Source organism: Macaca mulatta, chromosome 13 (genome assembly GCF_049350105.2).
Source record: "Macaca mulatta isolate MMU2019108-1 chromosome 13, T2T-MMU8v2.0, whole genome shotgun sequence".
In the NCBI taxonomy this organism is placed as follows: Eukaryota; Metazoa; Chordata; class Mammalia; order Primates; family Cercopithecidae; genus Macaca; species Macaca mulatta.
This window is the reverse complement of record NC_133418.1, coordinates 69,778,483-69,794,242: the sequence shown is the minus strand read 5'-3', so window position 1 is coordinate 69,794,242 and position 15,760 is coordinate 69,778,483. Positions and strand designations below refer to the sequence as shown.

At 40.4% G+C, this 15,760-nt stretch overlaps 1 protein-coding gene across 1 annotated transcript in view; it reads left to right on the top strand.

Annotated features, from left to right (window-relative positions):
• The window catches only part of EML6 (EMAP like 6), a 125,034-nt gene that overhangs the window by 1,752 nt on the left and 107,522 nt on the right, over nt 1-15,760 (top strand). Inside the window, exons 2-4 of the mRNA XM_077959564.1 lie at nt 2,305-2,517; nt 9,081-9,248; nt 13,270-13,376. Coding sequence (XP_077815690.1) covers nt 2,305-2,517; nt 9,081-9,248; nt 13,270-13,376 — 488 coding nt within the window. The remainder of the gene's footprint in view (nt 1-2,304; nt 2,518-9,080; nt 9,249-13,269; nt 13,377-15,760) is intronic.

Below are 15,760 nucleotides of genomic sequence, written 5' to 3'. Positions count from 1 at the left end.
GCTAATTTTTTGTATTTTTTAGTAGAGACGGGGTGTCATCGTGTTAGCCAGGATGGTCTCGATCTCCTGACATTGTGATCCACCCGTCTCGGCCTCCCAAAGTGCTGGGATTACAGAAACATTTTCTTTAAAATTCTACTGTGATAAAGACGTAATGTTAAGATGTTTTGAAGCTGTGTGGTACAACACTTGTACACTATAGTAGTCTGTATAATTTTCTGTATGCTTTAAGTATTTCATAAATTTTTAAAATAGAGAAAATCTGAAACAACTGTAGAACCAACTTTCAAGTATTTGGATGTTCGTGACCTGTTTAGTTCATTAACCAAGTCTTTTGCTTTATCTATTATTTCTTCTTTCTTCCTGTTCTTTGCCCATTTCATTGTTCATTAGTATGTACCTAAAAAGTTGAATAAATGGTGATAATGCAAAATAATCATAATGCTTCTGTCAGTGCCTTGAACGCACAGTTCTGCAGCAGGGTTGGAAATGAATGAAAATGAAGTGGAGGTATCATCCATGGGTTTCAGCTTGTCAGGCAATAATACTCCCATCGTAACACAGATACCCAGGGATAGTCGGCTACATTATCATTAGGAAAACTGGTTTCTGCCAGAATAGAAAAGAACAGTCTATTGGAACTTTACAAGGAATGGCCCTGGGAGAATTAGAAACTCTGAGATCAGCTTAGAACTCCAACACAACATTTCAAGATTTAAGTCTTCAAAGATTTGAGGATCATAGTCCTTATTTACTTTGATTGTTTTAGTCCGGATCTGTGTTCTTCATAATTGGAATCTCTTATTGGTTATTTGGTGAAATGTGCCCATTGGGATTTTTTAAATGCTATTTTTGTGACCCTACCATAACTTTTATAAGAGATTCATCTGACTTACATAATACTCATTTACTAACATTTAGTTTGTATAATACCAAAATAAATGTTATAGATAAGACTCTGCCTTATCAAATTCTTCAGTGCACCATTGGTGAGGTATGTATTTCTTTGTTTTTCTTTGCTTGATATTACTTTTTAATATATTTTTTGTATGTGAAAAAATATTAAACACGTGTTTATCATTTGCAATAACAAAATACCATCCTGTTCAGGGGTGGCATCATAATTTACTTCATCACTCTCCTATTATTGGGTATTTGAGCTTATTTCTAGTTTCTTTCTTGGTCCAGTTGTTGGCATTCCAAATGCCTTTGTACTGGTGGAATTTCCTCTCCTGAGTTACTTCCTAGGACTGTATTCTCCAAGGCAAGAACACTAGGTCAAAGACTGTGTTCCAACTACAAATGTTTTTATTTTGTTGTCTCTTTAATGAACTTTTATGTAATGCTGTGTTACAGTCCAGAATTTTAAGGTGCCAGTTTGATAATGCACCAGTGTTATATAAGGGCATTTATTCTCACTGATTCTTTATTTTGAAAATATTTATTTTGAGAGAGAAATTAGGTAATATGCTTAATTGCTTTGATTTTGAGTTTTAAAATTGTGTGTAGCTAGACACTTACCCAAATGTATGTTTGTTTCCTCCTCTGCATGCTCTCTGGGGAACATCCCTGACCTGCTATGGTGGGAACTGGGTACTGGGCCGTCCACATTTGGGAATATACCCAGCACAATGGTTGGGATTATTTTCCCCAGTGAATTACATTTTATTTCATCATAATCTTGTAGATTTTCAGTGTCTAGTACTTACAAATTTAAATAATATTCACTAATTTTTTTCATTAATCTACTGAGCCTGAATTTTTAAAACATCACTTCTGAGCATCCTTAAATTATGAAAAATAGAAGCTCAGGATGGACTTTGGCTAAGTTTTTAAAACCTGGCAAAGCATTGGTGACTAAACATGATAATACATGATAAGTCTTTTCATTAATAATACAAAGCATAATACCATCTGTATCTAGGTAATTAAGTCATTGTTAGTAGCTTGAGACATTACATTTAGTATGATAATCATTTTCTTTTTAAATTTTTTCATACATTCATATATTATGGGTACATGTAAAATATTGTGACATGCATAGAATTTGTGTAGCGATCAGGTCAGGATATTTAGGGATGCATCACCTGAATGTTTCATCATTTTCTTTTTATGTCTGAGTTTTGAGTATGGGCTTTCTTTAAACCATGCAAAAAAGAAAAAATCACAAATGGAATAAAGAGATTAGAACATGTAGTTTTCTTTATCTACAAACTTTTTTTAAAGTTTCAGATCTTTATAAAAAATGAATAAATTAGAATAAGCTTTTTATTTAAATGTAATGTTAATATTGATTATTTTCAGCGGGGAAGTCTTTAACAAGTAAAGAAGAAATTAAAGGAATTCCTTGGGCTTCCTGGACATGTGTGAAAGGCCCTGAAGTGAGTGGAATTTGGCCCAAATACACTGAGGTTACTGACATCAACTCAGTGGATGCGAATTACAGCAGCTCAGTGTTGGTGTCTGGAGATGATTTTGGACTTGTTAAATTGTTTAGATTTCCTTGTCTCAAGAGAGGTAAGGCCAAAAGAGATGTTTCATTTCATAAAGATTTACTCTAAATTGAATATAGTACAATTAAGGCTGATCTTCCTGGTGTCTATTCCAGTACACTCTTTATTTTATCTTGTATATTCATATTTACTCTCTTTTTTTATTTTTTTTATTTTTGAGACGGAGTCTTGCTCTGTCGCCCAGGCTGGAGTGCAGTAGCACGATCTTGGCTCACTGCAACCTCCGCCTCCTGGGTTCACGCCATTCTCCTGCCTCAGCTTCCCGCGTAGCTGGGACTATAGGTGCTCGCCACTACACCCAGCTAATTTTTTGTGTTCTTTAGTAGAGACGGGGTTTCACTGTGTTAGCCAGGATGGTCTCAATCTCCTGACCTGGTGATCCGCCCGTCTCGGCCTCCCGAAGTGCTGGGATTACAGGCATGAGCCACCACGCCCGGCCCATATTTACTCTTAAATAATTTTAAATAGATTGTGTTGTTAATGTCTTCTACTTTTGACATCCTAAGATATGCAGTTTTGCAAATTTAAGTCAGAATTTGCTAATAGAGTTCTTACCATATTGCGATTTGTAAGCCTTGTTTCATGTTTCAAACAAGTGATATTTATGTAAATATTCATAGTTTATATATAGTCCGTTAAAATGTTGTAACTAAAATTCTTTTATGATTCAGAGCTATTGTGCTTATACATGGAAAAGCAAAGGAAATCCTTTCAGACATAATTAAAATCTGACCACGGTTGTTGTGGTGATAATAGTTTATGAATCTCTCGTCATAGCAGTAATTTTACAAAGTAGGTTTACATAACTGGTGAAATTTTTGAGAGAAGTTTGATTCAAAACAACCCTCTTTTGCCCTCGTGTTTTGTTGTTGTTTTGTTTTGTTAAAATTGTTTGACTTCAATTATGTGGCACGCTCAAGCTTTGTAGAAGGTGATGAATTAACCGTGTAATGACCTCTTCTTCCTTTGCAAGTTTAGGCAAAGCCATATTCAGGCTCTTCTGAGACTCCTCAACTGTGCCTGAAAATCTGATCTTAGAAAAGTAATCAACAGGGACATGCTACTGCCTGAAAACTCTTTCACTTGAACAATTTTTAGATTAAGCACAGAAAGGGATTGAAAAATGCAATCAGAAAGTCATTTTCAGCTAACTGGCAGCTTTGAAGCAGTGACAATTATGGTACAAATGGAACATAAAATGCATAGCAAGACACCATCGCTGAAACATCACAAAATGACCATCCGTTTAAAATGCGCAAGGCACAGAATTACCTCAACATGCGCAGTTCATACTCTTCTTTTTCCCCACAAGAGCCCTTTGAGTAACAGGGCATAGCTTGTTAGATTGAGTCGTATACTTGCAAGGGGCAAGTTAGGCCTCTAAGAAATTATCTGGGAATTCAGAATTGAGAGGAAACAACATTGGGGTCAGTGGCAACACTACTGGTCTCCAGTGTCAGAACTTGAGAATAAACATAACTCAAGGAGAATTGATATCCTATATATCCTAAGTCTTGTAAGGTGTGCTTGGGTCTGGAAAATAGCAATGGAAATGTGAATCTATTATTAGAACAGAAAGGGTGTGTTGTGTTAGTCTATTCTTACATTGCTGTAAAAAAGTACCTGAGACTTGGTAATTTATAAAGAAGAGAGGTTTAATTGGCTCACGGTTCTGTAGGTTGTACAGGAAGCATGATGCTGGCATTTGCTCGGCATCTGGGGGCGCCTCAGGAAACTTACCATCACAGCAGAAGGTGAGGGGGAGAAGGCACATCATATGGCCAGAGCAGGAGCAAGAGGGAGCTAGAGGAGGGTGCCCCACGCTTTTAAACAACCAGATCCCGGGCCGGGCGCGGTGGCTCACGCCTGTAATCCCTGCACTTTGGGAGGCCGAGGCGGGCGGATCACGAGGTCAGGAGATCGAGACCATCCTGGCTAACACGGTGAAACCCCGTCTCTACTAAAATACAAAAAATTAGCCGGGCGCGGTGGCGGGCGCCTGTAGTCCCAGCTACTCCGGAGGCTGAGGCAGGAGAATGGCGCGAACCCGGGAGGCGGAGCTTGCAGTGAGCCGAGATGGTGCCACTGCACTCCAGCCTGGGCGACAGAGTGAAGGCTCCGCCTCAAAAAAAAAAAAAAAAAAAAAAAAAAAAAAAAAAACCAGATCCCGTGAAAATTTGTTCACTGTTATGAGGACAGCACCAAGAGAATGATGCTAACCCATTCATGAGAAATTCACCCCCATAATCCAGTTACCTTATACCAGGCCCCACCTCCCATTCTGGGGATTACAGTTCAACATGAGGTTTGAACAAGGACACATATCCAAACTATGTTAGAGAGGGGGAGTAGTGCTGTCAAAATGAGTCACCATTACATAAAAAACAACTCTTTGGATAATGGCACACAGAGGGCATCTGCATGAATGAGGAGAGATGGACAGCCAGATGACAGTGGGTGAGAGTTGCAAAACTCACCTCCGCAACCCACAAACGCATGCATGTCGTCATAGCAAATGGACTTGTGTTTTACTTTTCATGACACATGGCTTATAAATTTTATAATTTGCCTCTGAGACATTCAGGCTTTTGTGTCCTTTTTGTGCCAAAACTAGTGAGGAAGTGAATAAAAGAGAGGGAATTGTTGATGGGACTAATTGCAGTTGGTGGGATGTATCTGTCTATAATTTAGGTGACAAGCGACAAGTATTCCCCGTACGTTTTGAACCTGTAAACAGCCAGATATGAACAGGTGCTGATGACCATGAGCAGTTGTGGGAAATGACCAAACATTATTGTTTTCCATTGTGATTTTTAAAAACTCCCAACCAACTTAATATGACTTGTTTGCAATTATGTGTGTTTAACATTCAGTTGCACAGTAATTAGATATAAGTGTTCTGCAGTTAATGAAAATGACTGCTACTGGTATTATGTTTACGTAGCCAAACCAATTTGTTTTTCTCATTTTGACAGTTTTCACATCTTAAAATAATTAGGATCAATACTGACAGCTTTCTCTGATACCACTTAGACTATATCCTGTTTGACCATCACCACACAGACCCTGAAATGATGTAAAATCCAAGGTCTTGCTCAATGACATTTGCCATGTCCTAATAGCCTTGGTACTCACCCCTACTCCAAGGGGAGACTCAGAGGCTCTCCGTGTTCCACCTGGTGCACCCGTTCCATTCCTTCTTTGCATTATACCTCAGCAACCCATGAAAGTATCCGTGTCCTCATAGCAAATGGACTTGTGTTGTACATTTTATGACACATGGCTTATAGACATAGAGGTGGCTTGCACAGCCACCTCCCATGATGAGTGTCCTGAATGTTAAGACTTGAGTTGTGGAAATCTTGGATCTTGGATCTTGGACGGGCCAGTGCTGGCCTTCCATATGTCATGGATAAGCTCGATGCAGTGCAGGGACAGGAAGGCCAGTGTGGCTAGAACATAGTGCACAAGCAGAAGAATTGTGTACCGTGACACTGGAGAGGGTGACAGGGCTGTGTCGTAAAGGGCCCCCTGGCCACTACTAGAAATCAGAGTCGTCTTCTAAGTGCAGTGAAAAACTATGGACGGTTTTACATGGAGTGATATAACCAATCTAAGTTTTTGAGACTGTTTTGATATTTTGTGGAATGGTTAGGAAAAGGGAGGTTTCAAGTAGAGAAGTTATTGCAAGAGTCCAGGTAGGAGATGATGTGGCTTGGACAAAGGTATTAGGAAGAGATACAGAGAGGTGGTCAGGCTTAGGAAACAGTTTCAAGGCAGAGCTGAGGGTCTTACAGATGGATTGGATATGAGAATAGAGGGAAAGTAAGTAATCAAGGATGACTTCTAAGTTTCAGACTTGAGCATTGGGGTGAGTGGTAGCAGCATTTACAGAGCTGGGAAAATGAGAAAAAAGATGTTTGTCTCTGGGAGTACACATAAGGGGAAGGGAAACGTCTCGGTCTGTTTTCCCTGTTGTAAGTTAGGGGTCCGTATTGGGCATCCAGGTGGACATGGCACACAGCTGTCAGTGCTCCAGGGAGACTTCGGGACCGGAGATGAGCACTTGGCAGTCAAATTGACAGCACTTAAAAGCCACAAGGGAGGAGGTTGATAGAGAAGAGATGAGAGCTGAGGCTGAGCCCTCCTGTGGTGCAGAGGACAAAGGGAGGTCTGGTGGAGTCATTCAGTGTCCCGAGGAAAGCCTTTTCGTTTATTCAAGAAGTGTTTGTTAAATGCTGTTCTAGGGGATGGAGATAGGCCAGTGAGGAAAACAAGCACAAATCCCTGCCCTCGTGGAACTTTTGTTCTACTGAAGGTCCACAGTTAATATGCAAGAAAATATAAACATAATTTGATTGTGAGAAATGCTATGAAGAAAAAGAAAGCAAACAGTGGGAGCAGAGAATGCTGGAGTTGGTCAGTGTAGTGTTCTAAATAAGTTGGTCAAAGAGGGGCTTGCTGTTACAGTTTTATTTGACTTAGAACCTGAAGGAGAATGAAGGATCCAGCCGTTCAGATATCTAGGGAGAGAGCACTTCAGACAGAGGAAATGGCAAAGGCCTAGAAGCAGAGAATACCTAGCATGTTTGGGGAATAGCAAAGAGACCAGTGTGCCTGGAGCAGAGTGAGTGAGGGGGAGAGAGGGCAGAAAGAAAAGATCACAGAGATAAGGCCTAAGTATTAATGACACTAATGCTTTTGCAGATTCTAGTTCCAGACTACAAAGGCTATACTAATTATCTATTGCTGCATAACCAGTTATCCTCCAAACTTAAAAGTGTAAATGCACAAACACTTATTATATCATGGTTTTTGTGAGTCAAGGTTTCCCAAGAAGCACAGCTGGGTGATTCCAATTCAGGGTCTCTCGTGAGGTTGCAGTCATGTGAAGGCTAGACCAAGGCCAGAGGATTCACTTCTTCCAAGATGGCTCACTCATGTGGCTCTTGGCAGGAGGCCTCAGTTCCTGCTACATGAGCCTCTCCATAGATTGCTCCAGTGTGCTTATGACATGGCATATAGAGATCCAAGAGAGACAGCAAGGAAGAATCTGCAGTACCTTTTATAACCTCCTCTTAGATGTTACCTTCACTTTTGCCATATTCTGTTCATTTTGCATCAGAGAATTTGTGGACATATTTTTAAACCTCTACAAAGAGATAGGCTAATTGATCTGTGAGGAAGGTATAAAGGTCAAGGAAGCAAAGAAGAGGCCAACACGTTAAGATCTAAAGAGAGACGGGAAGCGTATACCCTGCTCCCCAATTACTCAATCATCAGCCAACATTTCCAACTCACCTTAGTTGGAGCCAGTTTGACTTTATTACCAAACTGATTTAGGTAACTGTTTGAAGTAGGCAAGTTTGCTTTTGAGACCCAATGCTTCCTTTCCCTTCTGCAGCAGAATTCCCGTAATTTTTTTCAGAGCCCCTAATATAATGGGGCTTACCTGGTCAGAGCATGCTCTCAAAAAATGTATGAGCATGACATGTAGCAGTAATTTTCACCTTCTTACAAATCATTGCCTCTCCAGTGGACATGTGAAATTTAAACATGTGGTAGTTGAACAGATGGCCTCCCCCAACCCTAATAAAAGGGATTTCATTTGAGAAACTGTAAGAAATAGAATGTTTTTGAAGAGAAGTTGGGGTGTTTGACCTCTTGAAATCTCCTGTGGACTTTGGGGTTCCAGGCCTCCATGTAAGATGGACCCTGCTTATTACTCGAGTGCCTCGATGCTGCTGTGTATTGAGCATATGCTGAAGGCTTTACTACTGTAGTTCAACCACAAATATCACTTCAAGTAGCTTTTTCTATTGCACTCACTACCTGGGGTTAGTGTTCACTGAGTAAAGCAATCAATTTAAGGAGGGAAAAATGATTCTCGAAACTCTATGTCTACATGACTCTAAACAGTAATTTTATTTCCATAGAATTATTTTGTTTCCCTGTTGCAAAGCATTGCCTGTTTTATCTTGTATTTAAATAAGAATGTGTAAGATGTTCGTTCTCTATCATTTATTTTCAGAATCCGTGAAGCAGTAGGCATTATTTGGAACAGGTTCAGCTGTGTCTTTAGCCACAGGGCTTACATTTTTTTTTTTTTTTTTTTTTTTTTTTTTTTTTGAGACGGAGTCTCACGCTGTTGCCCAGGCTGGAGTGCAGTGGCGCAATCTCGGCTCACTGCAAGCTCCGCCTCCCAGGTTCCCGCCATTCTCCTGCCTCAGCCTCCTGAGTAGCTGGGACTACAGGCGCCCGCCACCGCGCCCGGCTAATTTTTTGTATTTTTAGTAGAGACGGGGTTTCACTGTGGTCTCGATCTCCTGACCTTGTGATCCGCCCGCCAGGGCTTAAATTTTAAGACCTATTTTTAGCTTACTGCATATTGGAATAATTGAGATACCTTTTGAAGCATTTGCTTATTTGTTACAATATGTAAGACTGAACTTCATTTTCAGATACATTTAAAGATTTTGCTCCTTAACATGAACAGGAGGGGGGTTGTTTTAAACTAATGAACTCTTCCTTTTTCGTAACTAATTCTCTCAAAAAATATTCTTTCAGGAGCCAAATTTAGAAAGTATGTGGGCCATTCTGCACATGTCACAAACGTCCGCTGGTCCCATGACTTTCAGTGGGTGTTGAGCACAGGAGGGGCTGATCACTCAGTTTTCCAGTGGAGGTTTATTCCAGAAGGTGTCAGCAACGGCATGCTGGAAACTGCACCCCAAGGTAAACCCAGCAGTAATTTCTTAACATCATTTGATTTTTCAATAAGCATTTCAAAGAATGATCTAATATGTATCCTATAGGTAAGGAGTTTAAGCAATTTTGGAAAATTGATTTCTGTCATCTTAAAATTTTAAGAAAAGAAAAAACTTTAAAGATTAATATGGGTCAGTTGGATAATTTTCTTTGAAGGGTGTTGCTATACCAAATCCAAGTTGAGCAGGACGTCAGCAACGTGACATCTGCAATGTCAGAATAGGAAGCTCCTGACTCTCCCTCCAAATACTTGATTTGCAGGTCAGTTCCCTCTGAGAGAAAGTCATACAAGTTGAGACACTCCTACCCGCCAGGCAACTGAGAAAACATCCACAGCGGGTAGGTAGGAAAAGCTGAGCACTGCTTCATGAAATCAGGACAGGAATCCCCACCACCTAACCTCTCCCGTGGAGAGAAGGGTTTGGACCTCACACATAGTGCCCTAACCCTAGGTTCCCCACGGATTGGCTCTTAATTTACCAAGTCTGGGAGTGGAGAGCTTTAGACATTTGGGAGTCTCTAGACCATGGGAAAGAAGCCTTCGTTTGACACAAGTGCTCAAACCTTCCAGGGCCTTCATCGCCTGGAGCAGTTCTGACAAGGGGCTTAAAAAATGCAGCCCAGTTTCTACCTAGAAGGGGTTTATGACACATTTCTGGAGGCTACTTGGCGGCCTGGGTTCTAACCAATATGCAACAGGGAGTTAGAGGCGGAGACACACATTAGGCCAGCTGGCAGCCTAAGAAACAGGCTGTTACCTCTGAGCCTCCTCCCATGACTCATCCCAGCAATAACTCCAGGTCTAATAATATCCTCTGGAAGGAGTTTGTCCACACATTGAGCTCCCCAACTTTTATAGCTTCCACTCGAGGAACCGCATCCTAAACCTCCCACTTCTGGGAGCAGAGGGGACGAAGTATATGAGTGTCTATCTAGACCGTAGAGAAAAGTGGCAGTTTTATATGGACTTGTAGGTACTTCCAGCGGCTTCTTCCCTTAGGAGCAGTGATGAGAAGGTGCTCTAAGAGTGCAGCTCCTCATTTCTCCCCAGATGGGGTTTATACCATGTGTTGAACGCCCAACTTTTACCCCTGCCTCCCAGAGGACTCCATCCTAAACCTCTTAGCTCTGGGAGCAGAAGGGACTAGGAATATTCTAGTCTTCCTGTATCACAGAACAAAGATGTGGTCTTAAATGGGTTTACAAACACTTCCAGGAGCTACATCCCCTTGGAGGAGTGCAGAAAAAAGTTGGGAATGTGCAACTCCCATTTTTTTGTCCAGAAGGGGCTTACAGCACACACTTCCAATGCTACCTGATGACCTGCCATCTAATGACTTCCATCAGGGAGCTAACAGGGCGAGCATGTAATAGCCTTCCAGCAGCCAGAGCTCAGCACATGAGCCTTTGCTCTGGCTCACCCCAGTAATAAATCTAAGCCTACCCGTACTTCCTGGAAAAAGTTTGGTCAGACACCAAGTGCCGCACCTTCCATAGCTCCCACCTGTCTCCTTAGTGAACTAGCTCTAGAAATTGACAGGGCTTCGCATTCCTGAGTGGACTTAAACCACAGAAAATGAAGAGGTAGAGGTACAATGGGCCCACTTCAGGAGTTATCTCCCCAGGATTGGAGGATACAGCCTAAATGTGAGTACAGGCATTTGTCACAGATTCTCTACCTGGCTTAGTGCAGAAATAGTGAGCGGTAAATGACTGTGCTCAGCTTCACTGTGAAGACAGAAGGAATTGAAACACATAGCCCACCCTCCAACCCTTCTAGCTACATATCAAGAGAGTCTGATGTGTTCCACCTTTACAGTCTTGTGGTACCAACAGGACATGGCACATCTTAAGCTCTAGAGGCCGCCAAAACAGACAGTAGTCTGGACAAACACACAGATTTGAGAGGCACCTTAAAAATCGTTGGCCAGTCAGACTGGTGAGATCCTTCTCCTATACAAGGCCAGTCTGACAAGATAGGGAGAGGTAGTATGTATTTTTTTTTAATCTAATTCACTCAAACCAACACACAGCATCAATGACAATGAAAAAATGAAATTCCTGATAAATGAACAAGACATCTCCAGAAAGCAACCTCAGTTAAGTAGAGATATGTGATTTTCCCAACAGGGAATTCAAAATAATAGTCATAAAGACCCTCACTGAGGTCAAGAGAGCAATATTAGAACAAATTGAGAACTGTACAGATAGAAGGTGTTTTTTAAAAAGTACTCAATGAATTTTGGTACTTTAAAAATACTTTCTCTGAGGGTCGGCTTGGTGCGGTGACTTATGACTGTAATCCCAGCACTTTGGGAGGCTGAGGCAGGTGGATCACTTGAGGTCAGGAGTTTGAACACCAGCCTGGCCAACATGGTGAAACACCCCATCTCTACTAAAAATACAAAAATTAGTCGGGTGTGGTGGCACACGTCTGTAATCCCAGCTACAGGGGAGGCTGTGGCATGAGAATTGCTTGAACCCAGGAGGTGAAAGTTGCAATGAGCCAAGATTGCACTACCGCACTCCAGCCTGGGTGACAGAACATGACTCCATCTCAAAAAAACTTTCTCCGAAGAGTACTGCAACCGAACTGAAAAATTCAATAGAGAGGTTCAACAGCAGACTAGATTAAGCAGAAGAAAGGAACAGTGAACTTAAAGACAGATTACTGGAAACCATCCAATCTGAGAAACAAAGAGAAAAAGAGTAAAGATAGCTTAGAGACATATGGTGGTCCAACAACTTATGTGTTACCAACATGCCAAAAAGAGAAGAGAGAGAAATGGGCAGAAAACATGTTCAAAGAAATAACAGCAGGAAAAATCCCATACCTAGGAAAGAAAATAAGCCAAATCTAGGAAGCACTAAAGGACACCAAGTAAGATGAATCCAAAAAGATGCACCCCCAAGAAACATCTTAAATTATCAAAAGGTAAAGGCAGAGCTTTGAAAGTAGTAAGGGAAAAGAGAATCATCACGCATAAGGAAACCTCTATAAAACCATCAGCGGATTTCCCAAATGCAAGTTGAAGGTCTAAGGTTTATGTGAAGAATTAACCTTTGGGGATAACAGGAGAGGATACATTTCGGCTTCCTTAGGATAATTGTAACAGGTGGTGAGTCTGCTCAGTCAGGCTGCAGGGGGACAGGGTAACCTTTGAAATGGAAGTGGCCTTCAAAATGGGGCTTAAGGAATGGTTCATGGTTGGGGCCTATGTGTTCCAATTCAGTGGACATGTATGTAGTCTTTTCATTTATATCCACTCTTATGTCAGCAGGGATGAACAGGTGGTAAAATGAAAAAATTATTTGGATAAATGTCGACAAGAGTTCTGTGGTGGTTTGGGCCATGACAATTACCAACACTTGGTGGGCATGGTTAAACGGCTAAAGAGGATCTGTATTGAAGTAAACGGTTGGATTTATTTTTGCTCCAGCCTTTCCCTTTTAAAAACCTGCCCATTTTACAAAACAAAGCTTAAAACCCAGGTATCTACTATGTAATAGAAATGTGTAAATGACCAACCTGGGAAACATGGTGAAACCTTGTCCCTACAAATAACATTTAAAAATTAACTGGGCATGGTGGTATGCACCTCTGTAGTCCCAGCTGCCAGGAGACTGAGGTGGGAGGACAGCTTGAGCCCCGGAGGGAGGAGGTTGTAGTGAGCTGAGACTGTGCCACTGCACTCCAGCCTGGGAGACAGACCCTGTCTCAGAAAAAGTGTAAATGAGTTTAGTCTGCCTGGTGAGTGGTGTGGGGAAGGAAGTTGGCCTAATCTGTTAATGTTCCTGAAAGGAGCGAAGGGTGGGCTGAATTAAACCAAAAGATGAAAGAAAGATGTTTTAACAATTTATATTAAATGAAAACTATGGTATAGTTTCTATTCACTTTGCTAGGATAAAAGGAAAAACATTTTAGGTAATTTCAACTGCTCAGAGTCTCAGAATTTTTGCTTGTTTCTTATGGGTTGTACCTCTGCAGAAGGTGGAACTGATTCCTACAGTGAAGAATCTGATTCAGATTTATCTGACGTGCCCGAATTGGACTCTGATATTGAGCAAGAAACTCAAATCAATTATGATCGCCAGGTCAGTAAGCAGGGAGCAATGAAAATTTGTAACCCTAGAAGGGGATCTCATTGGATTTGGACATAGCACTAAAAATCACTGGCACTTAGACAAAGAAAATTAAGGCAAAAACAAGAAAAGTAGTCTACTTTGTGCCTTTAAGTGCAGGTTAAACCCAAAGTTTCAAGACTGAACCCCTGGTATTTGGGCTTTTTGCCTCCCCAGCACCTAAAACTTTGAAATATTTTTTGGAAGAAAAATGTGCAAGTAAGCCATAGGTCTTTTTTCACTTTCTTAGCAGATTACGAAAGCATGTGTTTTCTTTACAAGGATGGATACCCTTGAGGCATGGTGGGTTTGCATGTGAGCTTGTTAGCCCAGTTGTTCTATTAACTCTTGCAACCATTTCCATTTAATCAAAGTAATTATCTACTTAAAGTAAAAGCTCAAATAAAATGTGTATTAATCTCTCCAGTCAGAAATTACCTCTAGTAGGAAAGCTGATCAGTTGACTTCAATTTTTTTTTGGAAGTTGACATATCATTTTAGCGCTAAACAGTGAGTGTTGAAGCAATCCCTGAGAGGAATCTGAACACATACCACCTTGTTACGGCAATAACCATGGGGGTTCTCTTTTTCTTCCTTGTCACTTAACAAAGATATGCGAAGCAGATTCTGTACATGAATGTGGAATCAATAAGACTTCAAATTTCAGATACATCAACTGTCAGTGTTGCCAATAGAGATTTAGGATATAGGCCTATGGCAGGTACCATGTATTGAAAGAAGTTAAGTAATTTGCCCATGTCCACTTTGCTTGTAGTATTAGGATAACAATGCTTATCTAGGCTCCTCTCCAAAGTGCACACTCTATGCACCACCTGGTTTGCCTCTATGTAAGCACTAAGTTGAAATAGTTTTCAGCCCATAATTGTCACTCATTGATTCAGGGTTTGAAAAATTGTGTTCATAGTAAGACAGTCTAATGGTTTGGGTCAACCCCATGATGAAATCATCTTAACTGTGTATTGACACATTGTATTATGCAATATGACTACTAAAAAGGACTTGAAAAGAGATTATTGTCTGTGGCCGTACACCCCTGAACGTAGTCGATCTTGCCTGAAAGGGAATTATTAATGTGGAAATATTATGCAAACACTAAACAATATTATACTCTGGTATCAGGAGACAATAAAATTTAAACACAATACAAAATTTAGGAAAACAAATCTTTAATTGGGAAGTGTTTGTTTAATAAAATGCCAATAGAAGAAAGAAAAGGGACCAGGCACAGTGGCTCATTCCTGTAATGCCGATGTTTTGGGAGGACGAGGTGGGAGCATTACTTGAGGCCTGGAGCTTGAGACCAGCGTAGTTAACATAGTCTCTGTATCTATTTAAAAAAAAAAATGCTGGGTGTGTGCCTATAGTCCTAGCTACTCAGGAAGCTGAGGTGGGAGGATTGCTTGAGCCCAGGAGTTTGAGGGCTACAGTGAGCCCTGATCACGCCACCGTACTCCAGTCTAGGCAATAGAGCAAGACCCTGTCTCTAAGGAAAATGAATAAAAGAATGAAAAGATAGACTTAAAATTCATGCCTACAACTTAAACAGTTTGAATATCCTTAATGTGAAAATCTGAATTCTCCAAAATCCAAAACTTCGTAAGTACCAGTATGATGCTCAAAGGAAATGTGCATTGGAGCATTTTGTATTTTGGTTTTGGATTTGGAATGCTCAACCAGTAAGAATAATGCAAATATTCCAAGACCTGAAAAAATCTGAAATCTGAAACACTTCTGATCCCAGACATTTCAAATAAGGAATACTCAGCCTGTATATTCTTCCTGACATTTCACTTTCCAGTGCTTATACTGATACATGATTTCTATTCACAGTATTCCTGAGTTATTCCTGAACAGGGGTTTTTAAACTCAATTTTACAGATGAGAATTTGAGGCCAACAGAGGTTGTGAGACCTGTTTAAACAATAGAAATATCAAGACTAGAATTCATTGCTCTAAAGTAAATCGTTGGTGAGCTGATGAAAGCATCATGAATTAAGATGAATAATTATCTTTAGATTCTAGAAGCTTAGTTAATTGCATCTATAGTAGACAAAACTAGTGAGATTTCTTCTGACTTTTACAAATAATTTTTGATCAAATCCTAAACAGGGACCTTATATTTTATGATTTTTTAAATAGTTTAATTAAATAAAAACTTAAGATGAGAAATTATTACTAGATTGGATTTCATTCTCTGCCTGTTAAATGGACATTTCTTGGTAGCAAAGTATAAATACACAGTAAACAACAGATTGGTTTTTATGTGCATTTAAATGGTACAATCAGCAGCACATTTTAGGTCCCAGGTTAGACCAAGATTGATCTTTGCTCTATAT